The following is a 26,067-nucleotide window of genomic DNA, read 5'->3' as shown; positions in this document are numbered from 1 at the left end:
ATCATATCCTAATCATGTAGATTGATGCCATGATGTCAATCACTTGATTGTCTGGTCCAGACTCGATAACATGTATTAACAGACCGCTGTCAGGGTCATACAGCTTTAATAATACTGAGCGCAGCGTTAAACAACAAACATAAAATGAAACATACAACAAAGACGCTCTCTAGAAAATACAAGTTTATTTCCCTCAAGTTGCCATTCATGTTCCCCAAACCAAGGAAACATGGATGCAAAGATAGATAGTACATCCTCATAGTGATACCTTCAAATATATACATTGCTAGTTTCCAAAGACAGGTGAACTGTATTAACATGCTCCTGACAGGCATACGTACATACTTACAGAGAATGAAATGGAAACTTGTAATGAAACACTGAACTGAACATAAAGGTGTGCGACTACAATCCTCTAACATGGCTAACATATGGTGTACAATGGCAGAAACTGCCTCAAGGGTAATTTCCAGCACTTATTCACATTTCACTCAAGATATATTAGCTTATGTCTTATCCCCAGTTTCAGCTCATAATTGCTTGTTTTTAAATCTAATCTAATCAATGTCTTACAAATGGTAGCTTTTCATACAGATAACAGTTTTAAATATATTTGTGTTTTTCACCCAAAGATGTTATAACAGGAAATTTGAGGTAAAACAAATTCATGAATTTAAGTACCAAGTAATCAAATGTTAAAGTGGTTTTTTTTCAAAACAGCAGAAAAAATATCAGGTTACATAATTACTTCACAGATAAACAAGATCACAAACATCGATGATTCGTAATTTCTATTTACAAACACATGACACTTCCGTGCTGAGGGCTGTGTCACATGATGAGTATCCCTTAAATTAGTCAAATAACTTGACAATCAAAATATACAAGATCAATCAATGAAATGTCATGCTGTCGTGAACATAACTATATATCACGTTCCCCCCACACACACACACAGACCCATATTGCAGGCCTTGTTAACTGCTAGCTGGCTGAACAATCTTGATATCGGATATAATCACCATTTAACATTGATCATAACAACCTTTATTCTCAGGGGAGCTGAAAACCTACTTGCACAATTCAGTAACCATGACAACCTGACAAGTAGATTGTTGATCTTAAAGTTTGTGGACAAATTTCAAACATCAAATTTTTCAACAGTGGAATCCAGACAGGCCACATATTATTCAAGTCATTCCACTTGTCTGTGATGTAGTGATTTTGTGTCATGATTTACTTGTTGGTCTACTGTAATACACCTAAATATTGTCCGTCATGTCATTAAGCTGATTTCATCTGATAAGGACCAACATATAACTTGAAAGGTGGCTGGGACTAAAATCCATGGACCATTAATCTTGGCGCCGGGCAAGAATATTATAACCAGTTGCCCTCTGGCAAGAGGACAGTTCCACATCCACAAACCATCATGAAATCTAGTATATAATTCCAAACAAGTCTACATTCAAGTCTACAGTATTATTAGAAATAATAATATATTTCCTCACCTATTATAAACATATATGCTACTCAAAAGAAGTTAAAGAACACCTGAATTTTTCATATAACTATAGCTAATCTGTCATGGCTGATGGGTATGCAACATGAAGTCTTCAGGGGCAGGGGTCGACTTAACTGCTGGTCCATTGGCCCTTGGCCAGAAAAAACTACAAAGGGCTTGCTGAAACGTAAAGTAAATGGCCCATCAGGCTAGTAAAAATTCACCCCTTCTCCGTACATGATTAATTTGTTTAATTGGATCCTCTCGGTAGATTGACAACTGGCTGCCATTTTGTAATCTCACTTTTGTTTTTATCTCGGAATGCAGGATGAAACGGTGAAGAGTTCTAAACTGTTCAGAGCCCTGCCAGGTGGCTACGTGACCACAGGTTGGGCCACTTCGCAGACTCCACCATTTAGTTGTAGGCCAGTTAGTTCGGAGAAGGGCCAGTACCCTTTAAAAGGAGCAAGCCCTGCTGGCGCCATACAAATTGTGTTAAATCTACCCCTATGTGGGTGTTCCTTAACTTGTTTTGAGTAGCATATAATAATAATCTCACATACAATCCAGAAGAAAAAGATTCTGTGCGCAAATATTCAAAACTAATAAAAACACAGTGTTGAATAGCTAATTTGGTTTCAGTCAGTCTATGTTGTGGAATATTTAACTGATCATAAACATATTCTAGGAAATATTAACACAAACTGTTGGCAGTGGTGCTAAACATGACAGACAGTCTGAGAAACTAACTGGCCTCGACCAAGTTTACAATAATTAAATAGGACTCCGCTAACAAACTGAAGTTTTTTAACAAAACTCTTATGGTTAAAAACATTTTTGAATCAAAACAAAAACAAGGTTACATAACATATGTAAACAAGACGAACATAAATAAATGATGATGATGATGATGATGCATGAAGTTCAAAGCTTGCTATGCAGAATGGGATGCGTTCAGAGGGCCACTGACGACAGGATGTCTTGCTACATACCTGGAGCTAACTTGTTAAATTATGCGCATTCTTAACAAATGGTTAAACCACAAGAAGGAGTATAAGAATGATTCTATTTATGAAGGAATACTTGTCAGAATCAACACATACCAGGGATATAGCAAAATGAAGCTGCTTGGAATTAAATAAATACATCAATTATTGAATAAGATTTCCTTAAATATTTCACACCCACAAAAAACAAAATAAAACTGACTAAAGCCTATGAATACAATGTATATATATTAGGACTGCCTGAAAATCATCTGAACCATCTTGACAAAGCGTGAATAGTGACTTCATAAATGCAATGTCTACAAGCATTCTTGAAACCTAGAACTGGAGGATTTTGAGTTTAACATAAACCCAACATATTACCACTATTAACCCCAGAGTAAGAAAAAACAAGTGGCTCTCCAAAATCAAACAGTAAAACACATTACACATATGTATTCCTCACCCATTTACAGGTAATAATTGTTCATGACATTGCATTTTCATTTATATATGGAGGTCATTAGTTTAAGCTTAAGAAGCATGAACTATTGAGATTGGCTAGCTCCTCTGTGCTAAAAGCTATTTCCAAGGGTGCATGTGTGGAATACAAGGGAACAAGTCTGCTAGATTGCTGTATGGTCTGCCACCAGCATTCTTTGTCTAATGATGCAGGCAGGACCTTCTCACATCCTACATACCTTTACCCCAGTAAATCCCTGTTTCAATTTTGTAAATAAGTATAGAATACTTTGAATGATAGCACCAAAGCTTTCATGCAACACCATTTTTCCAAATTCCCAATTAATACACTATCATGAACGCTGTATATTTCAAGTTAGTAAACCTTTTTTAATTACTTTGTGCATTTGTCTCAAATGAACAGGATATATATATCTAGAAGCACTTTCTGTTTAATCACAATGAAATATTGATCTGCTAATGAAACACTTATATATACACAGATATGTACACAGTATGTCGGACAGTGTTTTATAATACAGTATAAACATTAATTACACCACAAGCTCGAAGGCTTTCATTACTGTAAGATATTTGTTCACATAATGGTCCAAATATTCCTTATAGCTGTTAAATAACTACCAATTGATTTTTCTTGAAACAAAACTGATTTTCAGATTACAAATCAAATAAATATGAATAAATTCAATTTATTTATCAAAATCATTTCACAAAATATCTTTTTTTCATAGGGTCTGGCGGAGAGAGATGGAAATAACATTGTTCAGGGTATTTCAAGGATATAAGGAGACCTCGTACCAGGATTATCTTCTAAAAATGAAAAGATGGATTAATATTGTGCACAATGCATTTCAAAGAACACAATATTTTCCAGTAAATCCAATAAAAATACCTTTGTAACATCACCACAATAAAATAGCCCCGTATGTAGGAGTGTCATCACCTCTTTCCTCACCGAATACACGGAAAGATTACGCCTCTCACTCTTGACCACACATAACCTCATTCAAAGTTAGAATACACCTAAAATTACAACCCTTAATCTATCTTGATGGCAGCGTATATCTTGCGGATGAACCAGTAGGCTGCGTAGAAGCCGATTGTGCCAGTCAGCACCCAGAAGGTGAGCACAATGATTCCAGTGTAACCAAAGTACAGCAGCGTGGGGATGAACTCCGTGATCTCAAGCTGAAGTAACAAGCACATATTTCATCATATTCTGAAGTAACAAGCAAATATTTCATCACATTCTGAAGAAACAAGCAAATATTTCATCACATTCTGAAGTAACAAGCAAATATTTCATCATATTCTGAAGTAACAAGCAAATATTTCATCATATTCTTCATATTCTGAGTATAACAAATGTTATATCTGGGATCACACTTTCTTAGTAAAGTATAAATTCTTGTACTTTTGGGGTTTGAGTTCTGTCCATGATTCGAACCCACACTCTAAGTGAGTACGGTTTTACGCTGCTTTTTGCAATATTCCAGCAATATCATGGCAGGGGACACCAGAAGTGGGCTGGCTTCACACATAGTAATAAGGGGGGAATCGAACCCGGATCTTCTGCGTGAACACAAAGCGAACTCTTTTACCACTATGCTACCCTACCGCCCCTCACCAAGCAGGAAACTCAAGATTAACTTTAGTCAACTCGAACAACAAACACTGATCACTGGGGACCTGTTCAATCTCAGATTCCCAACTGGGATTTTTAGCTCTTTATTTTGGATTAAGAGGCTTATCTAAAACTAAACACCATTTTTAGGAATAACAAAGACCATAGTAATAATTAAAGACAAATACTTTTCATCTTTATTCTACTTTAATCATTTGTGCGTTTCTATTAATGTGATTAAACATTTGACTATTGTTGATAAAAAGCAGATAATAAATGGTTCTGAAAACTCCAAATAGTACATGTAAAATATCCTTCCCTTCCTTCTGTTTTCGTGAGTGCGTGCGTGCGTGCGCTCTTGCTTCAATTCCGAGCGCCAGGCAGCGTAACAAATAACGCCGGGGATCAAACCACCGACCTGAGCGAAATGTTCTATCCACTACAGCACGGAGGCTGTCCAAACTGCAAGGAAGGGACTTCCTGCAGTTGACTCACGACCTGGACCCACTTCTCTCAAGTTATTTGACAATAGAGAGGATCATGGACTTACCTTCGTTATGAAATAGAATACAGAGTAAGCAAAGATGTACAAAGCAGAACCTCCGGACACAACATACGATCTCCACCACCAGTGGTAGTCCTGAAAAACAGATTGAGCCATATAATCTAACACAAGAGAGTAGATGTTTCATATCAATAGATGTCACACAACAATAAATGTCGCATACAAACATATAGATGTCACACAACACAACAATAGATGTTGCACATAAACAATAGATGTCGCACACAAACAATAGATGTTTATGCATCGTGTATAGCCTGTCATGTTGTACCGATGTGGGACTGTGCATTTGTGAATACTGGATGCACATTTATGCATCGTGTATAGCCTGTCATGTTGTACCGATGTGAGACTGTGCATTTGTGAATACTGGATGCACATTTATGCATCGTGTATAGCCTGTCATGTTGTACCGATGTGGGACTGTGCATTTGTGAATACTGGATGCACATTTATGCATCGTGTATAGCCTGTCATGTTGTACCGATGTGAGACTGTGCATTTGTGAATACTGGATGCACATTTATGCATCGTGTATAGCCTGTCATGTTGTACCGATGTGGGACTGTGCATTTGTGAATACTGGATGCACATTTATGCATCGTGTATTGCCTGTCATGTTGTCCTGATGTGGGACTGTGCATATGTGAATACTGGATGCACATTTATGCATCGTGTATAGCCTGTCATGTTGTACCGATGTGGGATTGTGCATTTGTGAATAATGTAAGCACATTTATGCATCGTGTATAGCTTGTCATGTTGTACCGATGTGGGACTTTGCAAACTCTGCCTACCTCGCCACACAGCTGGAAGTAGACCATGACGATGGAGATTTGGGAAACAGAGACGATGAGGATGATGAACACAATGAAGAGAAAACCAAACAGGTAGTAGAACTGGTTCTCCCAGATGGCCTGTAACAAAGAATAAAGCTTAAAGCTTAGTCATACAAACAGACTCCCCATAGCCAGCACCTAGTGCATGGCTCTCACACATACCAAATTTCTAGGAGACATACATTGTTTGAAGATGTCATAACTATCATCCAAAAATACCAACATCACTAAGTACGGGGGTTTGTCTCCTGACAAATTACCTAAGTCATATCAGTGATTCTATCAATATTGATCGAACATCCTTTACTATTCCTATTATTACGAACTTTCTTGAAATGTGTCAAGACAAGTAATGGACGATAAACTATGAATCCCTTGAGGAATTAATTCAAGTCTTGGTTGAGGATTTAAAAAATTCATTTTGATATCATAATAACATCAATATGTTTAAACTAAAATATTTCCAAACGATGAAAACAAATCAGTGATACCCACTCCTTACATTCACTAGAACGCGCACTTTGTATCACGACCAGAATCGCATACTTACAGTGAAGATAAAGAAGAGTTCTATGAACATAGCTCCAAAAGGCAGGATACCTGCCATCAGGGTTCTGAGAATGGAAGAGATTTCATACACAGGCTGGCCACACTGGCAAGGAATATCACAACGTAACCTGAAATATTTTCAATTTAAAACAGTGACAGCACACAAGGACACCTCCCAAACCCCTGACATTCAACAAGATATCTAGACAACTTCATCAGACAAACTGACCTGAGCTGGAGGGCCAAACTAAATTTGCATCCCTGCTATAATAAACTCTAAAAGTGAGGGAGTGAGTTGGGTTTTACGCCGCTTTTTAACAGTATTCCAGCTACATCACGGCGTGTCACCTTAATGTGGGAGGAAAGCCCGAAGTGATGCAGGTCTCCGACGTTTACCACTTAGGTGAAACCCAAGAGCATGGGTATGGTGCTGACAAACCTAGAAACATAACTGGGGTGAACCGGGATTTGAACCCACAATCATAGGTTATTAGCATTCCCAAGGGACGCAATTCTGCACAGCGAATGGCGGCGCCTTAGACGACTGGGCCATCCGTGCCCCCTAAACTCTAAAAGAAAACATGACCCACAAAAATGAGTAGGTCCATTGAAAAGTATTTGATTATTTGCTGTGGAAAAGTGGGACAACAAATGGTTTCTTTTCTTTGTATATAAAAGACTTATGATGACAAAATAACATCCACATCTGTGTGTATGTTCCGACTACTAAGATCATAATCAGGGCACATCATGGACCCTGACTGAGAGGTGCACCTCTGCACTTTCCTGGCTCAGAGCAAGGGTCTATGAATGATGGTTACATGGAGCAACTGGCGTTGTTTAAGCCACACTGTGACACCTACCCGAGGAAGGAGTTCATGTACCAGGTCTGCTCGGGCACCTGTCTGGGGATCTGGTTGGTTCGGACAGGGTGCTCATAGGGCTGAAATGATAACAGTCATGGTCATTGTCCTTGAAACAATTCATGTCCAGTCACATCAGAAAGAGAACAAAATACTAAACATCTTTTTAAATTTTGCTTTAAATATATTATATATGATGAAGCAGAAATGATGAGTGAGTGAGTATGGTTTTACGCCGCTTTTAGCAATATTCCAGCAACATTACGGCGGGGGACACCAGAAATGATGACCTGAAAATACATGCATATATATTACTCAAAAGATTGAGTGAGTGAGTGAGTGAGTGAGTGAGTGAGTGAGTGAGTGAGTGAGTGAGTTGGGTTAAACGCCACTTTGAACAGTATTCCAGTTATATCATGGCGTGTCAGCTTAATGAGGAAAGCCCAAAGTGATGCAGATCTCAGAAGTTTATCACATTGGTGAAACCCACGAGCACGGGCATGGTTCTGACAAACCTAGAAACATAATCGGGGCAAACTGGAAATTTGAACCCCAATCATAAGGTTCTGGTGTGCCCAAGGGATGCAACTCTTCACAGCTAACTGTGGCACCTTAGACCACTGGGCCCCCTGTGCCCACTAATGAAAAGAAGTTAAGGATCACCTGATTCTTCCATATTCAATATTATTGCTATAATTACTCTGTCATGGGGTCCAATTCTTTAACATGACTGTCGTTAATCTGTCATGGTATGAATGTAGTCGTTACACAAAACTAACCTATTCCAAATTTCTACACTGTACATAAACATCTGCCATCTATCCATGAAACATCTTCGACCTTATTTTCACACCATTCCTGACGCTGACTGACCTGTTTGCGGTACCCGAAGTAGTATCCCAGGAACACAAGCGGTAGAGCGATGCCGAACCACATACACAGCAACGCTATCATGGTCGTGAACGGCACAGCGCCGGACGAATGCTTGCCCCAGATGAAGAAGTTGAGGAGAAAACAAATACCAAACACAACTCCAGGGAACAGCAGGCCAGTCTGAAGAGAAACCAGTATTAGTTGACCTCAGGCTGAGAGGGAATATATTCTTGGCTTCCGTAAATAATTGGGGTGATATATGTTGTACAATGCTAAAAATGGCTGTTCACAAATTACACAGGTCAGCGTTAGACATTAGCACTAGTGCCATAGTACTTGCCAAACTGCCCAATAGTAGACTTGTAGAAATTTGCTATTTTTAAGGGTTCTGTCATGTTATTATTAAAAGGACTAGTGGACTAAAAATGCTAGTGTCTACTGCTGCATGTGCATATTTGTTGTCATAGAAAGGGGCTATAATACACTGGATAATCAATAACATATGTAACCATCTGAACCTCATACTATTTGGCTCAACTGATAACTTAAACCACCACCAGTATCATATATCTACTTACTTGTAACGCAGCCTGTTTCCACTGGAGACCTTTCAAGGTTTTGTAGATGCGGGCTGAGAAATAGCCAGCAAATAAACTGAAAAACAAAGAAGTGAAAGTTGAAGAATATATTCTACATGTAAATATAGGAAATGTTGGGAAGAATGCACCAAGGAGTACAATCACAAAAAAAGGATGCGTACACCTTCTAAAAAACTTATGCTTAAACATTAGGACGGCTTTGGTAATTTTAGTGGGCTCAACAAGCTCCATGGTACCACCTTGCTTGTGGTTAGGCACTGAGTCATCTGTGAGAAGGTCTTTACAGTACATTAGCCAGTTCTAGGGCAGTAACAGTTCAATGAAGTAGCTGTCTCAAAATACGAGTGACGTACCAGTACGATTGGATCATGTATTAAAATTTAATCTTACATGTATACAAGGTGTGTGAGTGATTTTACGCCGTGTTTAGCAATATTTCAGCAACATCACGACAGGGGACACCAGAAATGGGCTTCACACATTGTACCCTTGTCGGGAATCGTACCCGGGTCTTCGGTGTGACAAGTGAACGCTTTTACCACTAGGCTACCTGACCGCCCCCCCCCATGAACACAGTGAACCTAGGACATGTGTTGTATTGTTTTCTCACAGTATATCCCTGGAGTTTCATGTTATCGTCAGTTTACTAGATTAAAGTGCATTTGATGTGTTTTGTGTTTTCTCCAATTATTCCTACAGATCACTGAATACAGCAAAATATACCCAGGAATCATATCAGAACATTTCTGTCAAATTTCACAATGTTTGCCTATACGGTGGATCACCATAGCCCTGGCAGGGCCCCATCAGCAGCCACTGGACATCACAGTTGGATACATTGTTTAAGGTGAGTTGAGGTGAAATGGGGTGTTGGATACAATGTTTAAGGTGAGTTGAGGTGAAATGGCGTTTAACGTCCCGTCCAAGATTATTGCACTTATGTAGTGACGTGCATGCGTGCATGCATGCTGGCGCGCTTGTACTAGTCTGATGCTGATTTATAGTGCTATCTCACTGAGATACCATGCACCAGTTTAACATGAATACCCCACTCAGACACAGTATTCTGACTCCGAGCCGACCAGTCCTTGTTTTTAGCCTATTAATGCTGACCGCCAGACAGGGTAACAACAAGTACCATGTAACGTCTTTTGGTATGACACGGCCGGGAATCAAACCCTGGACATTCCGCTCTCCAGGCGGATGTTCTACCACTAGACCGCAGTCTTGTTTAAGACACTTTACACTGTTCTGTGGTGATAGACTCTGTTGTACCCATGTTAAGTGTTTGTAATAATTTTAAGACCCAACAAGACAGTCAGGCAGGTGATCCATAACTGTTGATTGAACATCTTCAAAGATACTTGCCTGCATTCAGACATATGTCGATTCAGTTGAAATATTGCAAACAATTACTTGATAATCTACGAGGAGTTATAATAAAACTGTATCGTAAGTAGTCTTAAAATTATCCGCCAGACAGTCGGGCAGGTGGAGGAAAATTTCATGCAGCCCGACAGAAAAGTTAGGCAGTTATTTCAGACAGAGTACAGAAACAAACCACACTGACCCGGAGAACATGAACAAGAAGATGGCAGCAGTCATGAGAGCTCCTCTTGAAGCCGGAGACAACATCCCCAGCATGGCGAAAACTGTAACAATACATCACACCTACAATCATCTAACCTTAACATCATTTACACAAACATTTCAACATGTTTTTACATCAAAGGCTTATGTTCTCAGTTAAATGAAAAAAATGGCTTTGTATTCTAACACCATTGCATATATGCTCATAGACTCAAACCAAATTTTAAACTACACTGGAAGTTTTGAAACGTAACTAACTTTTGTAGACTAAAATAAGATCCAGCACAAATTCAAGGCAGAGGTTTTCCAAGCAGGCTGCAGATATCTACAATAACCCATGGGAATGACAAGTTTTGGAAGGACACTACTTCCCAACTTACATATAGTTATGAGAGCCATGAAGAAGATCTGCATGCCAGAGCCGACCAGAGCTGCAAGGATCTTCGACTTCCGTGGAGGCCGGAACACGTCACCATGGACAAGCTTCCAACCCGTTTCTTCGATAGTCTCATCCTGAAAATGGTTCAACTTATTTTAGCAAGTGAGATTTTATGCTGCTTTCAGCGAAAATGGCAACATCAATGCGTAATAGAAGAGCATAATCTGTAGACAAACCATAATTAGAGAGTATGAAAATCAATTGCTTTATCACTGGTATCAGGGTAACATGTCACATCAACACAGTCTGGATGCTATATCAGCAAGTTGAGTGAGTAATTGAGTTGGAGGTATATGCTGCTTTCCACATGTCTGTTAATGTGGGTGTATTTACCCCATTGGTGAAAGAACCAACACCAGCACAGTCATAATGCTGACAAGGGTCACACTCATTGAAAATCTGATCAGAACCCCACATCAGCAGATCCTTGCAGGGCAAAGGGAGGTAATGGCCCAATAGCATCTGAGATTATGTGTTAGGTGTTTTCTTCACAAACAAGCTTGAGAAATTGTAGTGTTTGATATTAACAGGTCTTGAGGTTTGTTCCTAAAGTATCTGAATCAATCTGGGTTATGGTGCAGACACCATGATTTAATTTTAATTTTAAACTCAAATACCATATTCGACGTTATAAGCGCCCAGGGCGCTCTCAAAATTAGAAATAGGGGGCTCTTATTAGAATATTATTTTGGTGAAAAACAACAGAGTTCAAAGAGCGTAAGTTTCGGGGTTTATGCTGAAATGTTTATAAACGACAGATATATTTATCCAGAATTTAATTGCCCCTAATTAAGGGTGCATATAACAAACATATTATGCACGAATAAACAGCCTTGTGTACATTTATCAATCGGAAGGGGTGCTAATTAGGATTGTTCACTAGCAAGTATATTAACAAATATCGCCGTGGGCGCTTATTACGTCGAATACGGTACTTGCGTACAGAAAGGCCTGCATTAAATGAAAACTTGAATGTACACAAACAGCTTTTGTAAATACCCAATGACGCTTTTTCAGCATGTGTACAAAGGAGCTTGTTTCTGAACACACAATTACGAACTAATTTACTTTTAGAGTCAAACCTATATATTTCCAACAGTTATATACATCTAAAACATTATTTCATATTGCTTAAAAAGTTATCTGGAGCTGAGATACTGTAGAGATAGCTTACCACATCCTCGTCTTTATTGTATTTGGCAATATCCCGGCGTAGGGTGCGAACCATGATCATTGTCAGGATACCTGGAAGTGAAAAACATCCCAATCTTCATTACGTCGTTGAGTGGTTATGTAACCATGCCAACATGCAAATTCTCCGAGAGGTGAGGTGAGCTGAAATTGGATTTAACGTCGCGTCCAAGATTATTGCACTTATATAGCGACGTGGATGCACATATGTGTGTTGGTGGCTGCTTGTACTAGTCCAGACTGATGCCGATTTAAAGTGCTAGCTCACTGAGATACCATGCCGCAGTTTAACATGAATACCCCACTCAGACACAGTATACTGACTCCGAGCCGACCAGTCCTTATTTTAGCCAGGGTAACAACAAGTACCATCTTTTAACGTCTTTTGGTATGAGGCGGCCAGGGATTGAACCCCGGAACCTTCTGCTCTCTGGGCGGACGCTCCATCACTAGACCACGGAGGTGGTCACAAGAACCACGGGAATGGATCCAGGGGATAGTGTAGGTTTACCGAAATGCCAGCCCTGGCGTAATAAAGGATGCAAATAAAACATGGTCCAGCTCAAGAAGTTAGATGGCTCACCTGAGAGGAAGAAGACGACAACGACGGAGTTGACGATGGAGAACCAATGAATCTGGACATCACTCATGGACAAGTAGGTGTCCCAGCGGGAGGCCCAGCGAATTTCACTCCTCACCCAGTTCACCTCGTACGTGAACACCACGTCCGTCACACCTGCAACAGTAAGCGAGTATGGATTTTACTACTTTTAGTAATACAGTGATTCCTGGACAAAACACTCCTTGGTGTACCGCTTGCCCAGATGGCTTCCAGTATTTAATCCAGACTTGAGTAACCGTGACACCTAAAAAAAAAACCCATTGAAACTTCATTGTTTAGAAAGCGTAATAACGAAGGATATAAAATAAATCTTAGTTTGTTCGTCTTTACCATTTCAATCATGGCAATCACTGAGAGGAAATCTAAGTGACAGGCGTATACTTTTAAATACAAGTATAAAAGAAATTTCATCCACTCTTGTATATGATATCACTATTCCGGATCGTTGACGCTCTTGGTTAAATTCCAACCCTGTTATGTCATAACCATGTGGGGAATCAAAGTGTGAGGAGCATTTACCCATTCTCCTGCTCCCACAATTTTCTCAGTATTCAACATATCCATTTTTTTTATAAGGCGGCTTATTTGAACCCACACTGCCAGAGTGAGGCACCTACTCATTTTCATTGGTCCAGTCAGGTGACCTTTAAAGTGGACCGGTAATGGTATAGAAATGGCAATACCCAGTATTAAAATTTGGCTTAACTAGCAATCAATTATTCTGGTGAGGTTTAGATATCAACAGAAAATAAAGTCATCGATATCCTCCCCAATGGTAAAAGACTTGCGGGGAATATGTCAACTAGTTATGTATATATACTGTTGCCATGGAAATTCAAAAAAATAAACTTTCCTTAAGTCACAAACTATCAAAAGGCACCAGTTCACCGCTAGACCTATCTATGTGCCAAGTTCGGTGAAGAAATATTGTGTTTTTCAAGATCTGCTCCGGAAGCAATAAAAAATATCAAATACAAAAGTGATGAACAAATTTGATGAAATTATTGACATAGCACACAAATGGCAACATCTGTTGCAACTCAGATCGGTGATACCACCATGCCAACAGCTGTTAATGATTGACACAAAGCCCTACTTCAACTATGGTTGCATCTGCTGGGACCGATTCTTTTTATGTGCAGAAATATCCAACAAACGTTGGCTTATCACACAACCACTATTTTGATCTTATTCTCAGTTATCGGTAACAGATGCATCTTCCCGAGGAAAGAGAGTTAACTGACCATAAAAGTCCAGTTTCCCCCATTGCTGAACTAGGCTGGTATTATGGAGTTACATTTTGGCTGGACTAACAAGTCTATGCATAGTCAAATCAAACTCGTGCACCGAAATCAAAATCCGGTTTGTTAACTATCATGCAGATTTAGGTCGATTGCAGGATTTGCAAAGCATGTGCTCCGCCAACTCGTTGTCAGCAGATATTTTCCAAATCTTTTCATGTTTTTAATCAAGGTGCTCACGTGATTTGATGCATTTCGCGATGTTAGACCCGTTTTATCACAATATATATCATGATTATCCATCAGATAGTCCTGACCGGGCACCACCATTTTGTGTGAAGCAAATGCAAGTGGTGTGAGATTGGTCCATAGGAGAGGCTTAGAAAGGACATAACTGGTAATAGCCACTGGTGGCGCTACGATCAAGCCCAGTAATTAAAGCCTAGTTCGGCAAGGGTGGAAACTGGACTTTTAAAGTCAGTTAACTCCCTTGCCTCGGGAAGATGTAACAGATGAAAAGCATAAAGCAATGCGACTTATTTAGGAGATAAACATTCTGTGTTTTCTCAATGTAAAGCAAGGTCATTTGGAGATTTAACAGTGCCAAATTGAACTTCGGACTCAAAATGCATTGAAAACACAGTACATTTATCTCCATTCTGACGAAAATAAAACTCGCTGGTGCTCGTGAAGATATTAATTGAAGCAGCATGGGATAGTCAACTATTTCCAATATGTTGTTGATTTTTTTAAAGGAAACAACAACAATAGCCTTTCAACAAAGTATGGTGGTGTATATGCTTAAATACTGTCTTTTTACATACAATTCCTGTGTAAATTATTGTCAAATGCCAAAAATATATGGCCGCACATGCTAGAAGTCGGCGCAACTTTTGAATCCTATTATTGTACTTTTCAGTATTTCAAAATGCCTACCGACAATAACTGAAAAAGAAGTATTTTCCTATAAATATAACCTTCCGCAGTGATGAGGAGGTTAAATCAGCTGTTTCAATCAGACATGGTTCTGGTTATTGTGTATTAAGTGCTTTTCAAATTCATTGTAAAATGAATATTTCGTTGACACTGCATTCTTACAAAATCAACTAAGTATCTGATCATAAACAAATGTGGTGCTCCAGTGTTGACTGTTGAGGACATTTAATTCTGCTGATATCCCTTGCATCTGCTGGTGTGACATACTAGTAGGTAATTTCAGCTACTACTTTTTGGCCAGATTTATGTTTGTTTGTTGTTTAATGCTGCACAATGCAATATTCTAGCTTTATGACAGTGGTCTGTAAATAATCGAGTCTGGACCAGACAATTCAGTGATAGACATCATGAGCATTGATCCATGCAATTGGGATACGATGACATGCATCTACCAAGTCAGCGAGTCTGACCACCCGATCCCGTTAGTTGCCTCTAATGACAACAAATATGGGTGAAACATGTGGTTAAAACCTACTTCCATGGTGAAATAATTTGGTTATAACCTATTTCCACTGCAAAACAATGTTATAACCTACTTCCATAGTGAAACAATAGGTCATAACCTACTTCCATGGTGAAACCATTTTATAACCTACTTCCACGGTGAAACCATGTTATAAGCTACTTCAACAGTGAAACCATACAGTGAAAACCTACCTTGGGTGTTGATTTTCTGGGGGGCAGGTTTTCTGTCAAGGTTCTTCTGCTTACAAACACCCTTCTCATCAACAGTTAGTTCTCCATTGTTGATACTGAAATCACAGAGGTACAAGTGATAGGGAATATCTCAATACATAAAGGGTTAGCACTGGTAATAAACTAACCAAAGTAAGCAAAGTCCAAGGTCAGGGATATGAAACCTGATCAAGTATTGGTGCTGTTAGTAACCAACCATCTTATCACAATACAGTCCCTCTACTTGACCGATGACCAATGAGAACCTTGCTCACAACACTTGAACATTTTGACACGGTGGGTCAGTTAGTTTAGGGAGGAAAGTCACTGACGCAGGGGACCAGTCTAGAATGTTTAGCGATTTGAGATAATCAGATTATACCAGGTATTAAAAATATGAATTGTCAGGATGAAACGAAAGCAGAATTAAAAGTCCCATGTCCCTCCTTGGCCGATTTAGGAATTTTTCGCGACGATTTTATTGAAAAAGAAGAAAAATTACTGCTTAATGAAAAAGTACCCTTAATTTTACTGCTTATGGGACCCACCTATCAGGACCCTCTAATAAGTGTGAAGAAGACCTGACAATAGCATACCTTACCTATCAATCGATACAAGCCACAATGATCAGATGGTGTAAACCGACTGTCTGTTCCACAATAAGGTGAAATGGGGTTTAACATTGCGTCCAAGATTATTGGCTTATATAACGACATGTGGGCGTGTATGCGCTTGTACTAGTCTGGACTAATGCCAATTTTATAATGCTAGCCCAATGAGATATGATTACAGCACTCAGACACAGTATACTGACTCGAGCCGACCAGCCCTTGTTTTAGCCCCTTAATGCCAAGCGCCAGACATGGTAACAACAAGTACCATCTTTTTGTCTTTTGGAATGACGCGACCAGGGATTGAACCCCGAACCCTCCGGTCTCCAGGAGCACGCTCTCCTACTTGACCACAAAGGCAGTCTGTTCCACAATAAAACCTCAAAGGCTATGGATACAGATCGTGCAGCACAACTGGCCATCCTCTGTGGTATATTCTTCCTATTTAAATATATCTTTGAATCTTTTCAATCACAACTAAAAATAAGACTTGCATGAGGCAGACATGTAAGTGTATGAACTCTCTTGAGGCACATGCCACATCACTTTATGTTTCTGTAAATACTTTCAATGTAAGTGCCTGCTTACAGGTGCTATTTAAATGTATTGTTATTGTCCTTGGGTAGCACTTTGAGCATGAACCCACTGTATGAGGGCTAGCGCAAAATAAGTACAGTCATATTATTATTGGTGAAACCCATGAGCACAAGTTGTGTTGACAGACCAAGGATCAATATCAAGGTGAATCTGGGATTCAACCATTCAGAGGATCCTGGCATGGTTAAGGGAGGCAATGACCCACGATGGAATCTGTGTGTTAGCTTTGTTTCCATGCAGACATCAAGTGGAGTTATTCGTTTCTTACCTCCGTGGTTCCACTTCAAATGCAACCACTCTGAATACGATGCTGAAAAAGAAGAGAGTCCACTTTTCACAACACTGACATCAACATCCGAACACAAAAGTTATAAACTAGTATGAATAGTGATAACAAAAAAACTACTTTGAAAATTTATGTTATCCACTTACCATGATTAACAAAGGCATACCTTACTCAGGCTCCTGAGAGTTCTAGACACCAAATCTAGCCGTATTTATCAGTATTTATCAATATTTATCAATATTTATCTGTATTTATCTGTATTTATCTGTATTTACCAATATTTACCAATATTTATCAATATTTATCAACATTTATCAACATTTATCAATATTTATCAACATTTATCAGTATTTATCAGTATTTATCAGTATTTATCAATATTTATCTGTATTTACCAATATTTATCAATATTTATCAGTATTTATCAAGTTATTGTCCATACACACAGGGGGTTTCAGTCACTATCACAGCTGTCTGCTCAGTGCAGGAGGAAAGCAGTGCAGGTCTGATGAAACACCTGAGCAGGGAATGGTGCCCTAGACTCATACACAGAGCAAAGCTGGGACTCAAACCCACAATCATCCGACTCTGGCACGCCTAAAGGACACGAGTACACAAGTGGCCCCTCCCAACATAATGAACCTGTCTGACAGTGGCTACAGAGAAGGCTACTTACTCATCATCAGTGTGGAACTTGAGGATAAGTCGCAGATGGTTGTTGAGGTACACCTACAAAACAGCACCATCCATGAACATAGGAATTTCCCCCCAAAATGCAGTAATGCTCTTTCAACAGAATGCAATACAAATCATTCCGTTTATTTAGTCAGTTTTGTTGGTTTGTTGTTTAACGCCGCACACAGCAATATTTCAGCTGTATAAAGGCGGTCTGTAAATAATCAAGTCTGGACTAGACAATCCAGTGATTGACATCATGAGCATCAGTCTACGCAATTGGGATATGATGACATGCATCAACCAAGTCAAGTCTGACCATCCGATCCCGTAAGTCGCCTCGTACGACAAGCATTGTTGCCTTTTACAGCAAGCATGGGTTGCTGAAGACCTATTCTAGTCCAGATCTGACGGGTTCTATTCAGTAATCAGCTGATGTATTACAATGTATTTATTTGACATATACATATACTACTCCAAAGAAGTTAAAGAACGCCCGATTTTTTTCATAATACTACAGTTAATCTGTCATGCATGACAGTAATACGAAAGAATCGGTGGTCCCTAACTTCTCTGAGTAGTGTATGTATTATGGGGTAATGTAATTACCTCATTTCCAGTCTCATATCCAAGTTTGTAGCCATGCTCGTACTGGACTTCTTTGCTGTCAAGCAGTTCAAATTTGGTTGCGCACGGCAGATTATCAACAATTCTGTAATGATAACAAAGTTAATCTATTACAAGATCAAACATTGCCAGATATGGCAGGACAATCTCACTGGTTTGTCAAACAAAGACTTATGCAGAAGGAGAATTTGAACAGGGTGTGGCTATAACATCCCTGAGCTGAAATGATATAATGCTGGACAAGATAAACTTTGTGAACTATCCAGACATCAAAATCAACTGGAATCACCAATGATAGCATATGTGAACATGGTCAAATGTATTTCTGAAATCAAACACAGTAAACTACGGTTATAACGAACTCAAAGGGACCACTAAATTAAGTTAAGGCCTGGGGCCAAAAAACACAGTTCGTTATATCCGTCAGTTCGTTATAAACGTAGTTTACCGTACATGTAATAACAAAAAGTGATTACTGATTATTGCTTAACGTCGCATCAGCCATCTTGCAGCTATTCACAGTGATGTAATAACAAGAGATCAGAATGTGTCAAAAACATTTGAGTCTAATAGCCCGAACATGGCTCTTAACATGACCTCACTAGATCTTAGCGTTATCATATGGGCTGATATTAGCTGAGCTCAACTCATCAGACTTTCGCTCGCCTCAGGCTTCAGATGAGTGGCTGAAGTCGGGGATTGAGACATGATGTTAAAATTCCTTCTAAGGATTTTGTTGATAGTGTTCGTTTCCTGCAGCCCCGACTATTCCTGCCATATCACGGCAGATTGTAAATAACAAGACCCCATGGTATAGTGAAGTAAATCCATGTGTTACTTACAGATGGACAAAGTAGTCATGTTTGATCTTGTCAATGAAATCGGCTGCACCATTCTGACTTATCTGCATCGGTTTGGATGGACTGGTAGGGTGGTTGCACAGTGTCTCGCAGGAGATATTCTGGGCCATGTTTACCTGAGGAGAAATATTATCACAGAACATAATAATCATGATAATGTCTCACTGCAGCATGTCCAACAAACTCAGCCCATAATGACTTCCTTTTCTATCTTCTATACATTTGCATAAAGGATCAACATTTGAAGTCATGCAGAACAAATAAAACAAGCATGACACCATATCAAAAGGCACCAGTTACCACTAGACCTATCTATGTGCCAAGTTTGGTTAAGATATCTCTCATGTTTTTTTAGTTCTGCTCTGGAAACAAAACGATGGACGGAGAGCACCCATTCCTATATCCCCCCTTCCACTTCGTGGCGGGGGATAACAAGTGGCTAATTACTAGATCAATAACAACAACCACTAGACCAACTAATACATACTCTGTATGGTGTGTTGACGATACGATCTCCTCGCAAGACCTCACCTGAACAACAGATAAAACAACAAATTACATAATATGCTCAAACTGATCACGCAGATGACATAAAATTATGAATACTCTCATTAAACCCAGGAGTTCAACTCAAGAGCACAATTAGTTTGAAGTCATAGAATCATTTGAACCGTTGGTGCCCTCAATGATAACAATCATTGGATACTGGCACACCTAAGGGAGGCAACTCTACACAAGATGGTCTGTCTCTTTAGATGAGTGAGAACGGTTTTACGCAGCTTTTATTCCAGCAATATCACGGCGAGGACACCAGAAATGGGCTTCACACATTGTACTCATGTCAGGAATTGTACCCGGCTCCTCGGCGTGACGAGCGAAGGCTTTAATCACTAGGCTACCCGACTGCCCCGCTCTTAAAGTGAGCATCATGTTGAGATGAGTGAGATGAGATGAGATGAGTGAGTGAGTGAGTGAGTGAGTGAGTGAGTGAGTGAGTGAGTGAGTGAGTGAGTGAGTGAGTGAGTGAGTGAGTGAGTGAGTGAGTGAGTGAGTGAGTGAGTGAGTGAGTGAGTGAGGTTTAAACAGCTACTTATCGACACATGCTGCCACCATGGATCGCTGCACATGCCATTAACAATGAGTGAGCGATTATGGATTTACCCTGCTTTCAGCATTATTCCAGCATTATTCCAGCAATATCCCAGCAGGGGACACAAGAAATTGACATCAGGACTTCAACATGTGATGTGAAAGCTTTAACCACTAGGATACCCCAACGTCTCTCACGCAATTAACAACAGTGTTTGAAATTAAGGGATGCCCTGGGACCCATTAATCTCTAACCCTTAACGCTAGGTTTATGTATAAACAGTGCGGGGCAGTGGGGTAGCCTAATGGTTTTAAAGCGTTCACTTGTCACACCGAAAGCATGGGTTCAATTCCCCATATGGGCACAAAGTGTGAAGCCCATTTCTGGTGTCCCTGGCCGCAACGTTGCTGGAATATTGCTTAAAGCGGCATAAAACCACACTCACACACTATAAACTGTGCATACACAAACTATTTTCTTACAACTTACCCAGGTTCTCTGCCTTGTGATTGATGCCATTAGGTGGAGGACAGAATGACAGGGAATAGTACTCATATGGCAGCTGAGTCCTCACACTGGTCAGCTTCACTGCCTGGAATCAGCACATGGAGTCGGTTAAACACAGAACAGGACACTGACTGAACTGACAAGAACACTTAGGAATATGGAAAGGGTCTTTAACAGGCTAAGCTGGGTGTCATTGCTCAAAACAACCTTAGTGCTATGACTGTTGTAAGTCTATGTTAAGGCATGCTTGGACAATGGCACCCTGGGGCTCGTTTCACAAACCGATCTTAGCACTAAATTTCCTGCCATATTAAGGTTTTTGTTTTGTTGAACATTAAATCTTCAGCACAGATTTTCTGTACAAAGTTTATACACACATTTCCACATAGATTTATAATGTTGAAATAAAGGCACATGTTCCTATGAATGTTGACTTGCAAAGTCTTGTAATCACTGTCAATTCTTGTCATTTTTAGAAAGGCACTTTGTATCACACACAGAAACTTGGTTCATTTAGATTTCTAATCACTAAAAACATATAAAACAAAATTATCATCATCTAAATACCCAAACAAACATAAGTGAGATAATTCTTTGCTCTTTGTATATATATACATTCTTTCAAACATTTTCTAATCCAAAAGTAACATTGGTTACAGATGTTGGTTAATTTCCCTTCCTACAATCCTACAGTGATTCATGAACCAAACTGACCTCAAAATCATAGTTCATACAAGTTACAACATGTACAATTCTACTAAAATTCTGCAGTACCCATTTGGCAATTGCTTAAAAATGTTAATGATGTGTATTGTAAATAATGGTCAACTTGTTCTGAAAGCATTACCTTGACATCGACAACATCTCCTTTCCTGAACTCGACCGGTGCAACACCGGGCACATAGAAACTTGCAACAGAAGATATGGCCAATAGGAAGACTACTGCTCTCCCTACAGACATGCTCTGGAAGTAAGAAAATGTTTTAGGTTAGATCTACTGGTCTCTTCTCACGAGCATGACAGTGGTGGGCTAAAAAAGAAAAGGGTTGTAACAATTCACCATACTTCCAGCATCACCAGCGCATCAAGACACTTAACCTTACAGGGATAGAAATCAGCACTGGCCGGTCCAGTTTTGTTGATGTTGAAGGTATCCCAAGGGCTTGTAGGCTTTCACACATTTTCAGGAGGACTGCTACATGTCATCTCAATTCGGGCTAATAGACATTCTTGGTTAATTTCTATCCAGCCTCAGGACAATGAATTTCACAAGGCCACAGGGTACAAGTGACCTCAAGCCATTGTTGGCTTAATTGACTCAAGTTCACCAATTAAGTTTTGCTTTATAGATCTCCAGTTGCTTGTCAAAAGTCAGCTATAGTGAACGGGTCAGGCTTATTTATCATAATTTACACCACTAGGGTGTGTCATGTCTATTATTTCAGCAGGTCATTGTTTTCTGTTACTACCCTGTAAATGCATGCGCCAAGGTTGGACGATTTGCTTAAGATGGGAGGAGAGTACCGGTAAGCTTTGGTGCAGGTATTTGAATTAGTGTGTAGAGTGCATCATGTTTGAAGCCCATGAAGTGTAACATACTGTAAGTAGGTCAGTGCCCCCTTTTTGATGACACAATGCCCTCAGCTTCTGCCTCAAGCATTGAAACTCCTATCACCCTTGAGGGGGTCATATCCTGACTTTGTGCAGGGTCAAACTCCAATGAACACACACAAAGTGAATGTCAATTCTTATCATTTTTATATCACTATTTTACACCTTGAAGGAAGTATTACACAATTTCATTTAGTATGTGTGACTTCATTTTATGCTGACAGCTATACAACAACCAGCTGTAATGTTGAATAAAATAGTTCCTCAAAAGGAGGGCTGACATGAGCGTATGTCTGCTCAAATTGCTTTTCAGTAAGTAAATTCAAATATAAGATGAGAAAGGTCTCTGAACTATCTCAGTAAGTCACTCACAGTGACAGCGCTTAGTAATGCATTTACATGAAGTACATATGCTTGTCACAAGAGACTAACAGGAACGGGTGGTCAGGCTTGTTGTTTTGTTTGTAGTTTAACGCCGCACTCAGCAATATTCCAGCTATATGACGGTGGTCTATAAATAATCGAGTCTGGACCAGACAATCCAGTGATTGACATCATGAGCATCAATCCACGCAATTGGGATCGATGACATGCATCAACCAAGACAGCGAGCCTGACCACCCGACCCTGTTAGTCACCCTTAACGACAAGTATAGTCGCCTTATACGACATGCATAGTTGAGGTAAATTCACAGATTGCTGCAGACTGTCACTGTCAGTCTCGACACTGATCGAGTTGATTGTTTGGATGTGCATTTCTTATTTTTCATTCACAAAGATGGGTCATAGTGTATGCTAAAATGCTGAGTTCAAGAAAAAGAGTCTAATGATCAGAACCAAAGCTTCTGTATTTAAACATGCAGGGAATTACCAGGGTTTTCCCAGGAATGTGAAAGTAGTTGGTTAGTGTTCACATCATTTCAAGAAAACAGTCTTATGAAAAACGTATGAATGACACAATTTGATGTTAACATACTTATGAATATCTGCAGGGTTGGTACAGAATTATCTGCAGGGTTGGTACAGAATTGTCCTCAACAAATTCAAGGTACTTTAAGTCAAATACAAGGCAAATAAATCAAATACAAAATACAAACATTCCATGTTCTGTCATAACATATGGAGGTAACTCATCCCAGACTGCAATTACATTCATTCTATAGAACGTTCAAAATTCACTTGTTTGTATTTTTTTTACATATAAATTGCAAAAAAAAACCATTGATGCATAGTAAGGCCGTAATCCACGTCTTTTCAAGTCATGTTGATGATGTTGTTTATTGTCGAGCCCTTTTTAAGGCAATACTGATCTAAGGCCTTTTTAAGACAATCCCTAAAATTCAAGACCTTTTCAAGCCCTGTGTGTATCTTCATCAGGTTGGTGGAGTTCATGTGACTGGCTTCCCATCCAATGGAAAGGCTACTTATCAGTGAACTTCACATTAAAAAAGTATCTACTTTTTCACCTTTTAATCAAAATGGATCTGATGTTAATCTTGCATCAGAACAATCGTATGCACCAAGATATATCGGCTGCTGTTTGTAAACTTCCTGTCTTTAATGTTATGTGACTGACAATGTTGTGCATCTATTTTTAACTTAACTTATATGGATGGTCTTGAAATCATGTAAAAGTAACAAGATAGCGCCTGATCGACCTGTCTCACGAGGCATCACGACTAAAATAATTAACAAAACATGGTCGTTTGGCCATGCAAGTGTTGACATAGTAAATGCTCTCAAAGGTAAGACCTAATTTTAGTGTATTGGGATTGTTATTAGAAACATAATCAGAAAAAGTTCTCTTCTGAGCATGAAAACCCCAAAACACAAAGATACTTATGGTGTTTGTAAAATGATGTTTAGTTATCCAATGCTAGCCAAGACTGTATTGATATATTATATTGGTATCAAAAACTGATGTGTACCGGTCTCCTGGTATATTGATCCAAGCTTAATTTTTATTTGTTCTACTTTTGTTAATTTTCATTAGAAGAGAGAAATATTTATCCGAAAAAGATGAGCAAAATTAGTTCTTGTAGGTAATATTAATAACACATATCAGACAAGTGCCCTGCTCAAATGTAACGTTAGAAAAGACACACAGGGATGTCATGGGACAAATTCACGCATAAATATAAATCCAAGTACATCATGATGTAAACTTAGTTCTGTAATTGCTTACCATCTGGCCATCATTTCTTCCCAAAATATGAGTTTAAAACCTAAATTTGCACTGAATATATCAGTAAATCTATACCACATAGCATTATGGACATGATTATGATGATGGATAAGCATGTTGGATGTTGGACTGCATCTGTTGGCAGACGTTGAACTTGATAAAAGCATTTCTTCTTAATCTCAATGAATAATTTTTTTCAGTGCCATACCAGGGATAACAAAAAATGAAATTTGTATAACCTTAACAATTGGGCACTTTGGCAAGGACTACACGTCCAGTGCAAATTCTAACGATGCAATGCATGTTTGATAGTCTTGTGTCTTCATCGTGTTATCCCTGTGAAGATCTTGGGTAGAATAGGTCTTCAGCAACCCATGCTTGACATAAAAGGTGACTATGCTTGTCATAAGAGGCAAGTAACGGGATCGGGAGGTCAGGCTCGCTGACTTGGTTGATGCATGCCAATTGTATGGATCAATGCTCATGATATCGATCACTGTCTGGTCCAGACATGATTATTTACACACCGCCGTCATATAGCTGAGTGCGACGTTAAACCACAAAACCAACCAAACCAATTCATCGTGCTAATTGGAATCTGTCATTGCTTCCAGCATGTCCAGGTAAGTGCAATAGTGCCAGTAGTTTGATCGATTGTGAAAATCAATGACATAGCTACAACAGATATTTCTAATATCAACTTGATCTGTGTAGCATCTGTTTAGTCACTAGATCTTATAGATATACACCTACTCACAAAACCTCAGTAGGCCTATTAGGCAGAGTCTGACAGTGAGACACACAAAAACAGCAAACAGAGGTGACAGCCATTGACATTTAAACGCGAACAGCATCACGGATTACATATGAGAACTATAATATAAAATGACAAACATGATCTAGCGATACAGTAACAGAAATAAAACCGCCCCGAGACCGGCTTTGACACGAATCGAATACAATTCGAGGATGTCTCGAGACTTCCGACTTGGCATATCAGAATCTAACTACGGTACCTTCGCCGTTTCAACCAAAAGAAAAGGTGCACTCAAGCCCTAAACTCTCCATTTACTGTTAACATAGCCATCGAATAGGTAATATTCCGCCCAGTCATGAAAATAAACAGTTTCAACAACCTAACAACCAACTTACCAGCGCCGCCATCTTGCTACAAACGTGGACCCCGTGACGTCACGTTTGAGGCTGTATTAAATCTAGACCTAACTTATCTTCCACGTTGCTCTTGCGCCAAGGCAAAATGTTGTAAAATAACTTATAATACGGCAACCGGTTTTCCGATTGGTTGGTTCTAAAAAATTCTAGGACTATTTTCTCTTATCGGAAAAATTATTTACCAAGCATGATATACGTTTTTCAAA

At 39.3% G+C, this 26,067-nt stretch overlaps 1 protein-coding gene across 1 annotated transcript; it reads right to left on the bottom strand.

Moving 5' to 3' along the window:
* Positions 1-170: 170 nt before the first annotated feature.
* Positions 171-25,959, bottom strand: LOC124140629 (transmembrane 9 superfamily member 4-like). Its single transcript, XM_046508296.2, has 20 exons — positions 25,841-25,959; positions 21,740-21,856; positions 20,875-20,977; positions 19,783-19,826; positions 19,278-19,411; positions 18,418-18,520; positions 17,810-17,862; positions 17,116-17,157; positions 15,622-15,716; positions 12,689-12,841; positions 12,089-12,159; positions 10,856-10,988; positions 10,456-10,537; positions 8,865-8,940; positions 8,287-8,466; positions 7,414-7,493; positions 6,552-6,615; positions 5,960-6,079; positions 5,148-5,237; positions 171-4,161 (listed from the first exon to the last, which is right to left on the bottom strand). Exons 1-20 carry the CDS (start codon positions 25,850-25,852, stop codon positions 4,012-4,014), a joined length of 1,902 nt encoding a protein of 633 aa, XP_046364252.1. The 5' UTR covers positions 25,853-25,959; the 3' UTR covers positions 171-4,011.
* Between the last annotated feature and the right edge of the window lie 108 nt (positions 25,960-26,067).

Source organism: Haliotis rufescens, unplaced genomic scaffold (assembly GCF_023055435.1).
Source record: "Haliotis rufescens isolate VD_foot unplaced genomic scaffold, xgHalRufe1.0.p SCAF_2, whole genome shotgun sequence".
NCBI lineage: Eukaryota > Metazoa > Mollusca > Gastropoda > Lepetellida > Haliotidae > Haliotis > Haliotis rufescens.
Note: the sequence above shows the minus strand (reverse complement) of the source record. Positions and strands in the feature narration are given on the sequence as shown.

Coding starts and splice junctions, on each gene's coding strand:
- LOC124140629 (XM_046508296.2), bottom strand. Junction 19,412..19,782: donor TCGTCAACACACCATACAGA/GTATGTATTAGT, acceptor ATTTCTCCTCAG/GTAAACATGGCCCAGAATAT. Junction 7,494..8,286: donor ACTTCGGGTACCGCAAACAG/GTCAGTCAGCGT, acceptor TTATCATTTCAG/CCCTATGAGCACCCTGTCCG.